At 34.8% G+C, this 14,721-nt stretch overlaps 1 protein-coding gene across 29 annotated transcripts in view; it reads left to right on the plus strand.

Annotated features, from left to right (window-relative positions):
* NRCAM (neuronal cell adhesion molecule) overlaps positions 1–14,721 on the plus strand; it is a 65,243-nt gene that overhangs the window by 37,932 nt on the left and 12,590 nt on the right. For 18 of the 29 annotated variants that reach the window (XM_072873761.1, XM_072873839.1, XM_072874268.1 and 15 more), the window contains one exon: positions 13,725–13,856. In XM_072873761.1, the coding sequence (XP_072729862.1) occupies positions 13,725–13,856 (132 nt within the window). Of the gene's footprint in view, positions 1–8,005; positions 8,132–9,229; positions 9,383–13,724; positions 13,857–14,721 lie in introns of all 29 variants that reach the window. The other 11 variants (XM_072872983.1, XM_072873153.1, XM_072873064.1 and 8 more) reach the window with 3 other exon arrangements.

The following is a 14,721-nucleotide window of genomic DNA, read 5'->3' on the forward strand; positions in this document are numbered from 1 at the left end:
GTTCTTTTGTCTAGCAAGGTGTTCTTCACATTTTTGCACGCAGTTTTTATGAATTTTGATATCTTTACTGTCAGAAGCAAAGATTGTCCTGAGGACTGTTAGGTAGCTGTAAGTCAGAAAGGTGTCTCTATACGTATGTGTCATTGTATCACAGAGGTGTCATTAACACTAGTGAACATCTGTGCTTCAGATTCTCAGACCATAAACATCCCAAATCAAACTCTGTGCATGAAATACCCAACATTTTTTACAAACTTGGAAGAGATAGCATAAATTGTTTTACATATATTTTCTTTCCACTTGACGATCAGGTCTTTTGAATTATAATAGCCATAAAAAAGAACTTCATTCACTCAGACTGGTATAAATCAAACTATATATATATATATATATATATATATATATATATATATGTATGCATGCATTTGTGCATATATAATATATATATATGTATTTGTGTGTATATATAAGTATATTCTAATATCAGTTGCATTTCTGGTAAGTGTATGGAGTTATGGATTTATTTTAATGACAAGTCTTTCTTACTGTTTTTTAGTCTAGTTGTAGCTGAGAAGTCAGACCAGATTGGAACAATCAAACTGGCTTGTAGTCCTGGGCATTAACAGCAGAAATGTAAATTAAGTTCTCATTATTTATAGCTGACTATAAAAACTCATGCAAGGAAAAATGGATTCTCTGTGTGAAACTGAGGTCTAATTATAGCTGTATCACAGTCTGTGGCTAGCAGAAAGTGTCTTATTTGTAAGATCAGCTGGACCAGCTCATATTTCAGAGCTGTCATCTCAGATTCTCTGAAAACTAAGCAGATGTCTTCCTTTGGTTCCATGCCGTTTATGGTTTCAAAGTTTTCACATATTCCTGTAGCATCTAGCTCTTACAATTGCAAAGAAAACTTTGGAACTGCAAACAGGATGGAACTAAAGCCGTGACATCTGTTAGGACATCTGAGTTGCTGCAGGTTTGAGATGAATGTTCTCAGTGGTTACTTACATTAACGTGTTAACTGTTTCGCTACTGATCAGGGACTATGAGGAAGGAAAAGGAGGATCATATTATCAAGATCAAGTGCCAAATTATTTGGTCTCATGAGTAGGTGGATTTGGTAGATGGAAATACTCAGCCCACTCAAGAAGAAGCCATACCCGGCAGTGAATTTTTACTCCTCCTTTAAGTGCAGGAGGGCCTATACGTATATACAGTTCCTCCTAATGTGGACCCAGAGCCAAATCAAGGAGAAGGTGAAATTTAGATATTCCCAGACTTTTTGTGATCTATCAAAAACATCTCAGTTTTTCATTTTAAAGGGCAGAACTTACTATAAGAATGTAATTATCCTTTCTCTTTCAATTTGAGCACATTCATCTTGGAAGTTAAGAAGACAACAGGTCCCAGATTCAGCCAGCCTAAATTGCACTAAAATTTCTGTACTTGGTGTTTTCTACTGGCTAGCTGCCCCTGAGGACCTGCATCTTGGCCAGTCAGAAACATTAGACACAAGGTCCTGGAGGAATTCAAATAATTTAAACCTGGATGAGCTGTGCCACTTGGGACATATTTCACTTCTCAGAGTAAAACTATATATTAAAGTGCAGAGGGAAATACTGCTACGGTAAATCTAAGGATCTTAGAGTGTCTCAATATTTTTATTGTAGTCCTGAAATCCATTCCCTGTCTCTTGGCACCATGTGTCTTTTGCCATCTTTTTAGACAGGTGTGGGCCCTTCATTGTCTTTTATTAGTTTAAGAACAATGAAAGTAACCACAGTCTGCTTACTGCTACACTAGACACTTTTAATATTTGTCCCAACAGAGTTTGTCTGATTATAATGACTGTACTGGTGTTAAGTAAAGATATTCAGTATCTTCTAGACCAATAAGCAGAGAAGCAAGTTTTGTGCATTTTTCCCATAAGGTAAAATAACAATTTTAGATAAAAACATGAAATATGAGGTCAAGGCTAAGGGATTTAGATAAAGGCTTGAATAAAATTTAGCAGCTCTATTCAAATGGGAGGCAATATAAAGAAGGGATTTTTGTCTTCCTGTAATATGGGCTCCATCCTAATAAAAAAGTTCTTTGGACAAACAGTGCCATTGCATCAAATAGCAGAAATGCAATGGATCTTGGCAAATTACAAGAATTGAGGTTTTTTTCTTCTCTAAGGGAAACCTCACACAGGAGATCCATGTCATTCTCTCACAAGCCCACATCAGTAAATCATGAGACACATTATTTTACTAGATGGGCAAGCTATCCTGTTATAGTTGATACTCCTATTTGACTTTCACTGTTTTTTCCTTTCTAATACTGTGATGCTATGATGAAATTGGATCAAATTATGGCACTACAAAGAAAAAATAATTGTTTTTCTTCTTAGTAACCTGTGTTCTAAATGTGTCTGAAAACTGCATATGTAAAACATAATGTATTATACCCAGTATTAGATAAGCAGTATGCATTGATATTGCCATTTATGTATTGACATCTAACGACAGGCGTGAGGTAACAGAGGTGTGAGAAAAATTGGGGAATAACCTGATTACATATAAAATAATAATAGTAGCAGCTGGAAAGTGACTCAGGCAATCACTGGAGTCAAGTCTTTCCTATCCTTTTCCATTAGAAGTTTTAAATAACTGGACTATAGAGGAAGGAATAGGATACAAATTTAGCCAGTGGTAGAAATAAAGTTGCTGATTAAAATAAACAGTCAGAGGGGCTCGTTATTGTGTTTGTGGTAAGCTGAAGTGTAGGGAGTCATGCCATGACATGTCAGTCTCTACATTTCACAAGCCTTCTTGTTTCACTTTTCCATTTCTTTTTGATTTAGTCAACATTTTTATTTGAAAGCAAGGTCTTGTAGTTTGCATGCACGAGACACTGGTAAATGGCAGTCCTGAACTGCAATTAAAATAAGGTTGTGAGATCACAGTTACCTTTAATTGAAGCTAATGTTTCCTGTCAATGTGGTACTCGGTCTGGTCTGCCTTCTTCCTGTGAACTTCACATCTCAAGAATTATTGACAGAAATACTTCTGTTGTAAGGGAGAAAAAACAAGTAGTCTAGCCTCTGGGTTTGAAACTGTTCTTTTTTTCTGACTGAATCTCCAATATGTAGCTTTTCAGTGTAGGCTACAAATCATTCTCAGCTGAGTTCATATCTCTGATCTCTTCGTAAAAGATAGGATCATCTCAATTTTCTTTGTTCCGTACAAAATACTGTTCTTTAAATCATTTTCCCTGCCCACCATCTGTTTTCTTTCCCTCTTTGAATCATTTCACATAATGTCTCCATCTTTTTTGCTAACAAGTTCAAGCTGCTTTTTCTTTTCAAGTTGATTATAGTATTTTTGTACTCCTCCTTCAGCCACTCTCTCCCTGTGGACTTCTCCATCATATAGCTATGCGATCCTTTCGGTACAACCTGTTATGCAGAACCACTGTTTTGTCCTCTTTAAAGTCTACTGGGAACAATGATGATGCTTTGCATACAACACTAGAGGAAATAATGATTATTGCAATGCAAAAATTCCTGCAAATACCTTTTGCTTCGTAAATGTCATGCAAAATCCATGCCACGCTAAATTCTTATCGGTGAAATGATTTCTTGCATTTCTTTTTTGTCTTCTGTATTTATTGCACTACAGGAATGCTCTTGCAATGGCCTAAATAATCTTAGAAGTGACTAATGCCCATCTCTCACTCCCAGAAATGGAATTCACTCCTACTGTTATACTAAGGCTTGAATTTCATACTGTAAAAGTTGCAGGTTAAAAAGCAAACAAAAGCAAAACCCTTCTCTGTGTCTTACAGGCTCTGGCAGAATCTATTACCTTTTTCCTTAATCTTTTCTTGTGTGTGGGTGTGGGGTTTTTTCCTTTGAATTTTTTTTTCTCTTTATATATGCATTTTAACTAATTGTCTATGATATATTGCTCTGCATTTTTTTTTCCATTGGACACCAATCTTCAAATGTGTTCTGGTCACTTACCTGACATTTTTTCCTGGAGATAGGTGAATCCCATGAAAATTCCTAAAGTTTAGTCACTTTGGGGATTATTTAATTTATTGTTCTGCTAAACTGAATCTTGAGAGAGAGTACCTATTCCGTTGTTAAAATCCATTCATATCTCATGCCATGTCTTATTAAGTTCTATTGAATCTGCAGCCCAAGTGTAACTGTGTTATTTGGAGCCAACTGTGTTCCTGAAAGGCTGAAGATTAAATACAACTCTACAAAAAACTCCACTAAAAAATGCACTGGAATTAATTTGAAAAGAAAGGAAAATTTCACTTTGAGCCCAGGCCTCTTTCTCAACAATTGGCAAATGCTTTTATACCATATCTCACTACAGGAATGAAACCATACTCAGAAGTGCCAGCTAAATTTTGCATTGTATCGTAGCATGGATAAAAGAGCTTGATTTACTGGAGGTAGCTGAATAAGAGTCAGTCTGTATAAAAACTCTAACTTATTAACAATCCACTCCCATCAGCTGTAGAGCAACGCTTTTGTCCACACTGCTGCACAGCGTCGTGCATGATTACAGATCAAGAGAGCACAGTGCTCTGCTACTGAAAAAGCTCTGCTCCCCGAGACAAAGCTTTCTGCCCCCCCTTTTTACCAACTGGCGCTTGCACACGCTGAGAGTTTCTGCCAGCTGAAAATTACACATTCTGTATTTCGGAACAGTGCTGGGAAACATATTGAAGAACTAAGAGGTTAATTATAATTAGAGGTGTGCTGATTGAGAAGAAAACAGTCTGGGTAGATTGGAGACAAGCTTTAAATGTTGTAACCACTTTGACTCAAGGCTTTCATCACTTCAGGATCCATCAGCCATCTTTTATCTTCTTATGTCTGTATTCATGTTGCAAATATGACACATTTAACAAACTTCACTAAAACTTTCCAGGCCTGCTAGAAAATTAGGTCAAGCAGTAGTGACAAAGAGGAAGAATTAAAAAAATAATTATTTTTTAAATAAATGTGCTACTGAACAAATTTCTTGGTGCACTGTATTCAATAGGGAAAAAACAGAACTTAAATCTGATCAAATACTACACATGGATAAACCTATAGAACAGCTATCAGTAAGAATCAGATACGAGTACATCTGATAAATGTAAGCATAAATCAGTCACTTGAGAGGATTTAGAAACTAAGACACCAAGGAAACTAAGGTAGTTTTCAGAGCCAACTTAATTGTTATATACAAGCATATGAACAGAAAGACATTTATCAGATACCAGGTCTTCAATCTAGCAGGCAACTCTTTAATCAGAGTAGAAATTGGAAATTGGAGATGGAAAAAAAAAACAACAAACCACAAGACGAGATGCAGGTTTTACAGGGAAGGTGATTATCGAATTTGCTTAGTGTTTCAGAAGCTGTCTGTCTTCTGGAGTCTTTCACACAAGATGAGACAGTTTCCTTCATCCCCAAGTGCTCAGGCATGAGGAGGGAGAAATTAGGTGTAATTATGTGGCATCTGTTTGCAAGAGTTTGAAACATATTATTGCTAATAGTCTCTTCTGTCTTTAACATTGGTGACAAATATCAGTCATGCAGTTGTGCTGCTAATTAGACATCTTTTGTGGAAGAGCAAAATCCAGGAAAATACAGGTTTGAGAAAATACAATTTAATGAAACAAAACAAAGTCGCATTTAGAATACAAACCAGTTGTTTTCTTGGCACAGAACAAATGCTTAGATGCTGATTGTAACAAACACCTGTTCCTATGTGCAAATGAGGAAGGAAGTTTATATATCCTGTCTGCAATCTCAGACTCTGCACCTTTCTAAATTTAGAGCCTGATATTCTTTCCTCTTGCTACCTTCAAGTGGCACAGAGAAGCAGAATCTAATCCCCTGGCATTACCATAGTGTATATGGTTACATGCTAGATTTCCCATAGACAGCCCTGGCTCTCGTATTTCTTAGGGTATTTGGTTTTGACTTAGTAACCTAGATGGCTTTTTAAAAATCTTGTGCTTTCTATTTGATTTTGTTCAGGTGGTTTTAGCCAAGAAATAAATACATTCTTTATTATTTAAATATATTCCTTACTATTTTTGGTTAGCAAAAGAAATTATATATAAAATATATATAAGCACAACTTACCTACAAAGACACCAAATGTGGGACTAATTAGTTAATACAGATTGAAGAGTTGAATGAGTACTACTGGAATAGAGTTAAGAAAAATTTCATGCAAGTATGGGGATAAAAAGTCTGATAGTGTGAAAATTTGTAATCATGAGAATACATTTTCAGGAGAATTGATGGAATTTGCATCATTTTGTAAAAAGACTCGGAAACTATATTTTTCTAGACATGGTACTCTTATTGTTTAGTCTGTGTTACGGGATTGTACACAGATTTATTTATTTTACTATGCCAAAGTAAGCCATTTTGTCTTTGAATCTAATTTGGAACTTCTTCCAGTCAGCCATATGGACAAGGCCATCCTGGTTTAAGGAGAAAATAATTAAAGTACATAGATAAAATCTGTGCAGCACCTTTTGCCTTGAGAACAGGCTTTTGCCCATTTTATTTTCTGATGTAGGTGAAGCCATTGGAATCATTCCATTTGTCTTTACCAAGACTAGGTTTTTACCTCTGATGTTTCATGGTCCTTTGAGAAGTATTTTTGATGTTGTTTCCAACAGAAAAGATATTTTTAGCAGGATAGAAATGTCAGTGGCAAACTGAGTGAGGCATTTTCATTGAAAACTAATTTCATGCCTTTGAGGAGCATCCTCTTTGTATCTGCACTATTACAGTATTATAACTATTAAAATCTATTTTTCATTAATATTAGGCAAACAAAAATACTGAAATATATGTCCATTTGTAACAAGTGTAATTGGAAAACAAAGAATTAAGGTATGAGCAAAGAAGTGGCTAATTACAGGATGCTGAAGAGAGAAGCACTTCTTTTCATAGGAGTGGGCATTATGCTTTTCTGTGAAAAGCACTGTTGTCCAACGAGAACATCAACAGTAAGACACAGTACCTTAAAATGAACAGCTTCTTGCATTCCAGTGATCTGTGTCCTTCATACCAGAGTATTTTGATACTGGCTTTCCAGTAACTGATGTCTAATGTTCCAATGTCTAAAGGTGCCGTGAATCCATAACGTTAATGAAGCTGATTTCAGAAACATTGTGTGAAAGTAAAGGTGTCAGTACACACATACTTCAGTTTGTTTTCAAATACATGTGTATCACTTAGCTGTTTCCTATTTTAACAAGTAAAACTAATTGAATCCTGCATGAACTTAAGAGTGTGCATGTGTTATTCATTTAACAGGTAAGGTTTTACTGTATTTTTTAAATGTTACTTTTTGATGCAAAGTGTTTTTACTCTTTATTTTTTCTTTCCTACTATCTCTGATGGTGAAGGATATTCAGAAACCCTTTTTGCAACCTCCCCAGTCATGCACACTGTCCGTCCAACATTCTATAAGGGTATTGTCTTCCTTTTTTATCATTATCAATGCAATAGAGACAAAATCCTATAAGGGCTTGCAGTTGAGGCATTTGCAGTCCATTCAGTGACACGTGGCGTAAAGGGAGGTGTGTACCACCTTCATAACTCTGTTCTCTCCTACCATTTCCCATTACCCTGACAATATTCTCACTTTACAGCTGTCTGCATTTTACTTCTAGGTGAATAGAAATAATTTTTCCAGAATTTTGGCAATTAGGTATTTTTAAGTATTTGTCAGTTTTTATGATACAGGGCATGCTCAGTAGAGTACGTAGATTTTACTTTATAATTTGATAGTGTAGTAACTGCCTAGGATTCAATTACCAAATACACTGCTTTAGTCACTAATTTCCAGTAATGGAAAAAATGACAAATGTACTATACTTTCCCTGTATATGGTCTAAATTAACATAGTAACTTCTTAAATTTTTTTTTAATGTATGAAGTCACAATTTCGTATTCTGCTTTGTTTTTCTATTGTGTATTCAGTGCAACCACTTTATCCAAGGATCAGAAATGTTACAACAGCTGCTGCTGAGACCTATGCCAATATCAGTTGGGAGTATGAGGGACCAGATCATGCGAACTTTTATGTTGAATATGGTGTAGCAGGCAGTAAGAAGTCATTTCATTAAATTTTGCTAAAGTGTTCAGATATATTTTCAAAGATTTTTATAGTAAATGTGGTCATAAATTGACCCAGTGTTAATGATAGCTGTTAAATGTCTAGAAGAATTATTTTTTACTTTGATCAGGAAGATCAAATAATTTTCATTTTAATGAAATAATTTTAATAATTTTCATTTTGATGCTTAGATAGAATATCAGCCTTTGTTCCTTTGTATTATTTGATAAATTCTTCTGAATGTGAACTTCTAAAAATGTAGTTTGCATGAAGTTGTTTATCATGCAGTGATTACATGTGTAAAAATATGATTACTTGCATTAAAATAGGATATAACAGTTTTCCTAAATTATGTCCAATTCAGGAAAAAAAAAAGAATTAAATAAGAGAGCCAATCAAACCAATATTCTTTGTTAAATTAAACCTTAAATTAAGGTATCAACCAACTTAAATACTTTTATTGGCATAAAAACAAGTTTTAATCTTTGATAATACCAGTAATAATTAAAACACAGTTAGGGAATAAAACCAAGATACTTCTATTCAAATACTCTATCCTTCTAAAATTATGACTAAAGATGACCAATCTGAAAATTGGAATATAAATGCATTTTTCTGGATATTGGTCAAAGAAGCAGCTGAGACTGTATTAGAAAAAGATGTAAGAGAATGATCAGGAAATATGACAGGTTCAGATTTCGAAGTAGAACTTCTCAACTAAAGTAAATATTGACTGAAACTACAGAAGTGTAATTTAATTAAATTATTAAAATCTATTTGAATGTATTTTATAATTGCAAGTTCAATAAGCCTTTTAAAAAATAAACAAAAACAGTATTTCTCTCGTACAATGGAACAAATGTTTAAAATAGTTTCATAATTAATGTACGTCTTCTTCAATATATTGCATGCAATATATTATTTGAAGTCATAATTTTATATGATTTTATTATTTTTTGAGAGAATAGTTACTTTTTTCAGTCAATCTATAGTTTAGTCAAGTAACTTGATAGTATTCTGTCTAGAAACTTTCAGTAATACAGAGAAAATTAAAATTCCAATATGTTGTTTTCCTAAAATTTTTGTAGGCAAAGAAGATTGGAAAAAAGAAATTGTAAATGGTTCTCGAAGCTTCTTTGTGTTAAAGGGTTTAACACCAGGAACTGCATATAAAGTCCGGGTTGGTGCTGAGGGCCTGTCTGGTTTTAGGAGTTCAGAGGATGTGTTTGAGACAGGTCCAGGTGAGGCACACCGTACCAATTCTGTATCGTAGTCAGAATTGTGGTAGACCAAGTGCTGAAACATTGAACTGCTTCTTGCTAAGAGATGTTGTAGCTAGCATCTTTGCATGTTCTTTTTTTAGAGCAACGTTGAATTATTTTATAAAGTCCTAAATTAATTCCAGCATATTTATTATGTAGATTACGAATGTTTTCATCCTTTCAATTCACTCTACTTGTCTGTTGTTTATATTAGGGGCAAGATACTCACTGCTCACACTCCATCTGTGTGCTGTGCACCGAAGATGACCTATTTCATTTATTTCTAATTAATATAATTAGATGGCTATATTTAAATAAAGTGTACTTTAATAGAGCCAAGTATGTATTTTTTAAGCTAACAATCTGTATATGGTCAATTTTAATACAAAAAATCTGAGCTAAAATGTTTGCATAATCAGAAGTGCAGATTCAATGTGATGCCTCATGTAATCTGTTTATACCAGTGTCAAGAGATTCCTACTTGTAAATGTTTGTTTTCCTGTCATATACTGGTTTTATATAGATTTGATGTCTCAACTATATCCTGTGAATCACTAAGGCTGTTTAAGTTCCTTATGTAGATATTTCAGTCATATTTCTTCATAAGCAAATCAGTAATGCTTGTTCCTTTAATTCAGAGAAAGGGCTTTATTGGAAGTTTATTGATGTTACGCTGAATATGTCCTTGACATCACAGCATGTTCTTGGTCAGCTGTTAGTATTTGTTGTGTATTTGCTAGCCACTTCTGTTCATTCCAAGCATTTTGGTCAGTGCATAGTTATTTAGCAGTAGCCTCACCAACTCCAGAACGTTATGATTTAAGAAAGTTGTTTAAATATGAAAATATGCTTGAACAATATGTAATAATTATCAGACAACGAAGTAAATAATGAGTATGACAGTTTGAAAGTGAGCACTTTCTAAAATCATAATTTTTTGCTTTGTTTTGTTCCATTTCTGTTCACAGTTTATCATGTTGCAGGAAAGCTTTGAAAACACGGTGCTGAATAACAGTGCCAAGCAAATATGTATGGGCTAAACACAGAGGTTATTTATGCCAGAGACAGCTAGTGGTATAAAAGCAGATATGTAAAATTTTATGTAAATACACATCCAAAGCCTAAAGCAGCAGTAAAGCAAGGATCAAGACTATAGTATAATTCAAAACAAGCTGAATGGAAACCTTCCCAAAAGCATCTTTCTGCACAAAAAATACTGAGCCAGTAGATAAGGAATCCATGAATGAACCAGTCACCTTGGCTCATATCCTTGAGTAGTTAAGGAGGAAGGGAATTTAAAGACACTCTTTTCTGCTTTTTTGGTAACGGAAAGGTTCAGTGTCCAGCATTAAATTATATACGTAGCATATTTCTTACAGAAAAATGTGTCACACTGTATTCAGCCTAGATCAAAGCTTTTAAACACTGCAAAAAATGAAGTGGACAAAGAGGAAAACATTGGAATATGGAGTATGTCCTTAATTAGGAATGAAACTGCAATATTTGGTATATGAGGCTTTTGCCACATTTTTTTCTTTGACGAGTATTCTAATAGAGTATCTTCATAGTGTGCGGGTTTATCTTTTGAAGCATACCAGTACAGTGTATTGCATTGACTCCTGCATTAGCAGTTCACCAAGAGTAAATGTCTTTCTGCCTGAAGCAGATGATTTGCTTAGCATAAGCAGGAAATGTTGTGCCATTTTTAATGTTACACTGAGATCTAGAAACCCTTTCCTGCTGGATATGCAATAAGTTAAAGAATACAGGAAGCTGCATAAGTAAGTTTTCATCTTTACTCTTTCCCATCTATCTTGCATATATTTGTGCATGAGTTGTTTTGCTTGATGCTATTTCTTACTATGTTTGAATGTTAAATGTGCTTTTGCATTTTGTCACTGTATGTACTATACAACCTTTAATGCCTTATTATGAATGCATATGTGCAAAACTCAAAATAAGTTTAACCTTAATGTGGAAACAAAATTTTATTTTAATTTGATTTATAAATCAGAGGAAGATTGTCTTTGTGATTTTGTTTTTTAAGACTGCCACTTATATATATTTATATTTATATATTTATGTATTTATATGCGGTATGTGAAGTATAAATATATATGTATATAAGCTGTATATTTATATAACATGTAGACATTTTTATGCAAAAATAGTTTAAATTATTGTGCATATAAGAAAGAGTCAGTTTCTAAAACATCAGAAAGCATATTCTTAAACAAAGCTGGGAAATCTCCTAATTGTAACTCCACAACAACAGGCACATTAATTCATTAATCTTCTTAAATGAAAATCAAGTCATAACTTTTCCCAGTAAGACCAAAAAGAGGCAACAAAATAAAGAGTTAATTTTAGCCTAGTACTTCTAAAGTGGAATACACATTGGTCTTCCCTATGGAATGGAGGATAGATACCATCTCCAGACATCAGAGGTACTTTGAGTTTTCATGCAGTCCATGGAAAACCCTCAGGAATCTTGGGACCATTGAGAGTTGATGTTTCCAAGCTAGCTGTCTCAGCCTCTGTCTTAACTAATAAATAACATTGAGACATGGGCTTGAATTCTGGCCTATAATTGAATATTGTTACATTTTATTGTTAGTGTGCTTGCCAGCCCAGTGCAGTCTCTTGTCAGCTAGCTGTCTGCCAAGCAAGGCTCAGGTATTGTTCAAGAGACAGCAGCAGCACAGGAGTGTTCCCAGTTGTCATCCAACATGTTTTGTAAGAAGAGTTCACCTGGAATTGTGGCTAGAAAACAGTTAATGCTGCATTGAAAATAGGCTCTCTCTGATGTGTTTTAATGAGCCTTTCCTTAAAAGCATATCTTCTCTAAGGAGAGGTGGAAGTCTTTTTGGGGCTCTGGGATTTTCACATTTCTGTGTGTAAAGCTATTCATGCATTGTGTCCTCCACTTCAGTGGAAGCAAGTCTGCAGACCTTCCCTAGCAGATATGGATGAAACATATTGTGCTGTAAGAGCTGATGTACTCACAGCATCCAAACAAAAAGGCTACTGAAGGTCTCAAATATAATCTGGCCCTAGTGCAAAGTGTCTGCTAAGCTGAGATCTGAAGTACTATTGATGCTTACTAAAATCCTGGTAATGTACTGGCTGTGAATAATCTGATACTTTATCTCATGAAGCCAGAAAAAACAACAAATGCTGAACCAAAATGCCATATGAGTTATGTGTAGGAAGTGTTTTACATGTCACTTTCCTTATTCATGGGGGAAGGTGATCTTTGTCTCTATTTCCCAAATAGAGAGAGGTCTATTGGGCAACTCTTCATAGAGTTTCAAACTCTTGGGTTTTGGGGCTGGAGGAAAAGGTGAAGAATGAACAAGATATGTTTGGATGGATGTCCATCTTCCTCCATTTCATGTCTTCTTCCGTCTGTAGCACGCATCCCTAACTCCTCTCACCCTTCCCACTTTCTCCCAACAGCAAATCCTAATGCCAGTTGCCTATAGTGTGTTTCCAAACAGGGGAGTAGAGAATAAGCTTCACCAGGAAAATCCTCCTACTGTGTTGGAGACTAGTAGGAGGGATCCGGCCCCCAGACCATACAGATAATTCCTGTCCTTATTAGTGACGGTAGTGTTTCCCATGTAGTTTGCTTATCATTTACATTATCTTCCAGTTAGAGTCAGCATTTGGAGAGAAACGGTGCCAAGGAAAAGCTTCCCAATTGCATTGTGTTAAGTCCTCACTAATGCTAAATCACGGCAATCATGATAAATTGTAGGATGAGGTACGGGTTTGAGGAGAGGAAGAAAACGTGATGCTTAATAAGGCTTTAAAGGATGCTTCATTGTTGATTTTTAGTTGAAATTGAATGTTAGGGTCTTGAACGACCCATCTGTTTTCCCATTTCAGACTAATGGGAGTGCCTTAGCTAATGAGTATTGGCTTTTTATTCATTTTGAGAATGCAATCGACATGTTTGTGTGAATTATAATTTGCAATTTCATTTCAGTAGTTTAATTAATGTAAAATGGTTGAGAATAGTTTTGAGGTTTGTGGAAAGCAATGTAGAATGTGTATAGGTTTTGCAAAGTAGTTGCTAAGCTTAAATGTTGGCAGAATTCTTGTATACTCAAAAGTAAGTTCTATGCATATGTACTTGGAAACATTTTAAATAATGAAAATATTCACAAAATACAGTATCACTGTTTTTTTAATACTTATTTTCACAGTGAATGTTATTCCTTAATTAATGAACAATGTATACTGGCTATTATTTATTTTAATTAGCACAGCATTTAACTGCAGCAAAACATCTCATTTTTCTTCTTTTATTCTCTAGCAATGGCAAGTCGGCAGGTAGACATCGCTACTCAAGGATGGTTCATTGGTCTTATGTGTGCTGTTGCTCTTCTGATCTTGATTTTACTGATTGTTTGCTTCATAAGGAGGAATAAGGGTGGCAAATATCCAGGTATGACATATAACAATGAGATTAAAAATCCATCTACTGGTAATCCATTAAGACAGATCTCACATTTAATGGAGAAATTACATTTGCTGCTGGTTTACATTTACATTGTGTATATGGTAAATCAGTCATCATTTGATAGGCTTGTCAGGAGCAATCTGCCTATTGGTAGAAAACCTCAATCTGCTTAAACATAAGAAAAATATCTCCTTCATTCCTGGAGGGTCAAACCTCTAGAGAGGTTTGAGCTTTGGTTGAGATACTTGGTCCTCCCCCGCCACTTTCTGAAGTCTAATCCAGATGGGTTTAACCCACTAAAATGAGCCAAATTAGAATTTAATTGGTCAGAAAGTGTGGAAACATATACCAGATCATAGCTGCCATGTTACTTTAATGTACTGGGAATGCATTTCATAGGACAAATCCCTTCATACATTATTTTGTTTCAAATACATTTGAAATTTGTTTCAAATGCATCTCCTCCTCAGAATCTGTGTTGTCTTCAGCCTCTGCATTTTTGCAGCAAAATTTGAAGTTACCATCCTTCAGTTAGCCTGGTTTTTCTTCTGTAAGTTTTTCTTTATAAGAGTTTTTCTTTTTAGGGTTTTTTTTTTTTAGTATTAGGCCTAGGAATGGCCAAGTATATTTTATAATTTGTAATTAAAATTGGAACTATACAATGTACATCTTCTATGAAAACTCTGATTCCTCTGGGTGTACATCTTATAAAAGGCATATATGTGTGTACGTATGTATGTGTGCATGCGTATGTGTCATATATATCTTTCCCCAGTCTTATATTTGTGTTTATAGAGTAGATCCATAGGGTAAAGCTCTCTTGAAAAGGATAGTGACAACCAGTTTGCAT

Source organism: Ciconia boyciana, chromosome 1 (assembly GCF_034638445.1).
Source record: "Ciconia boyciana chromosome 1, ASM3463844v1, whole genome shotgun sequence".
NCBI classification, from domain to species: Eukaryota; Metazoa; Chordata; class Aves; order Ciconiiformes; family Ciconiidae; genus Ciconia; species Ciconia boyciana.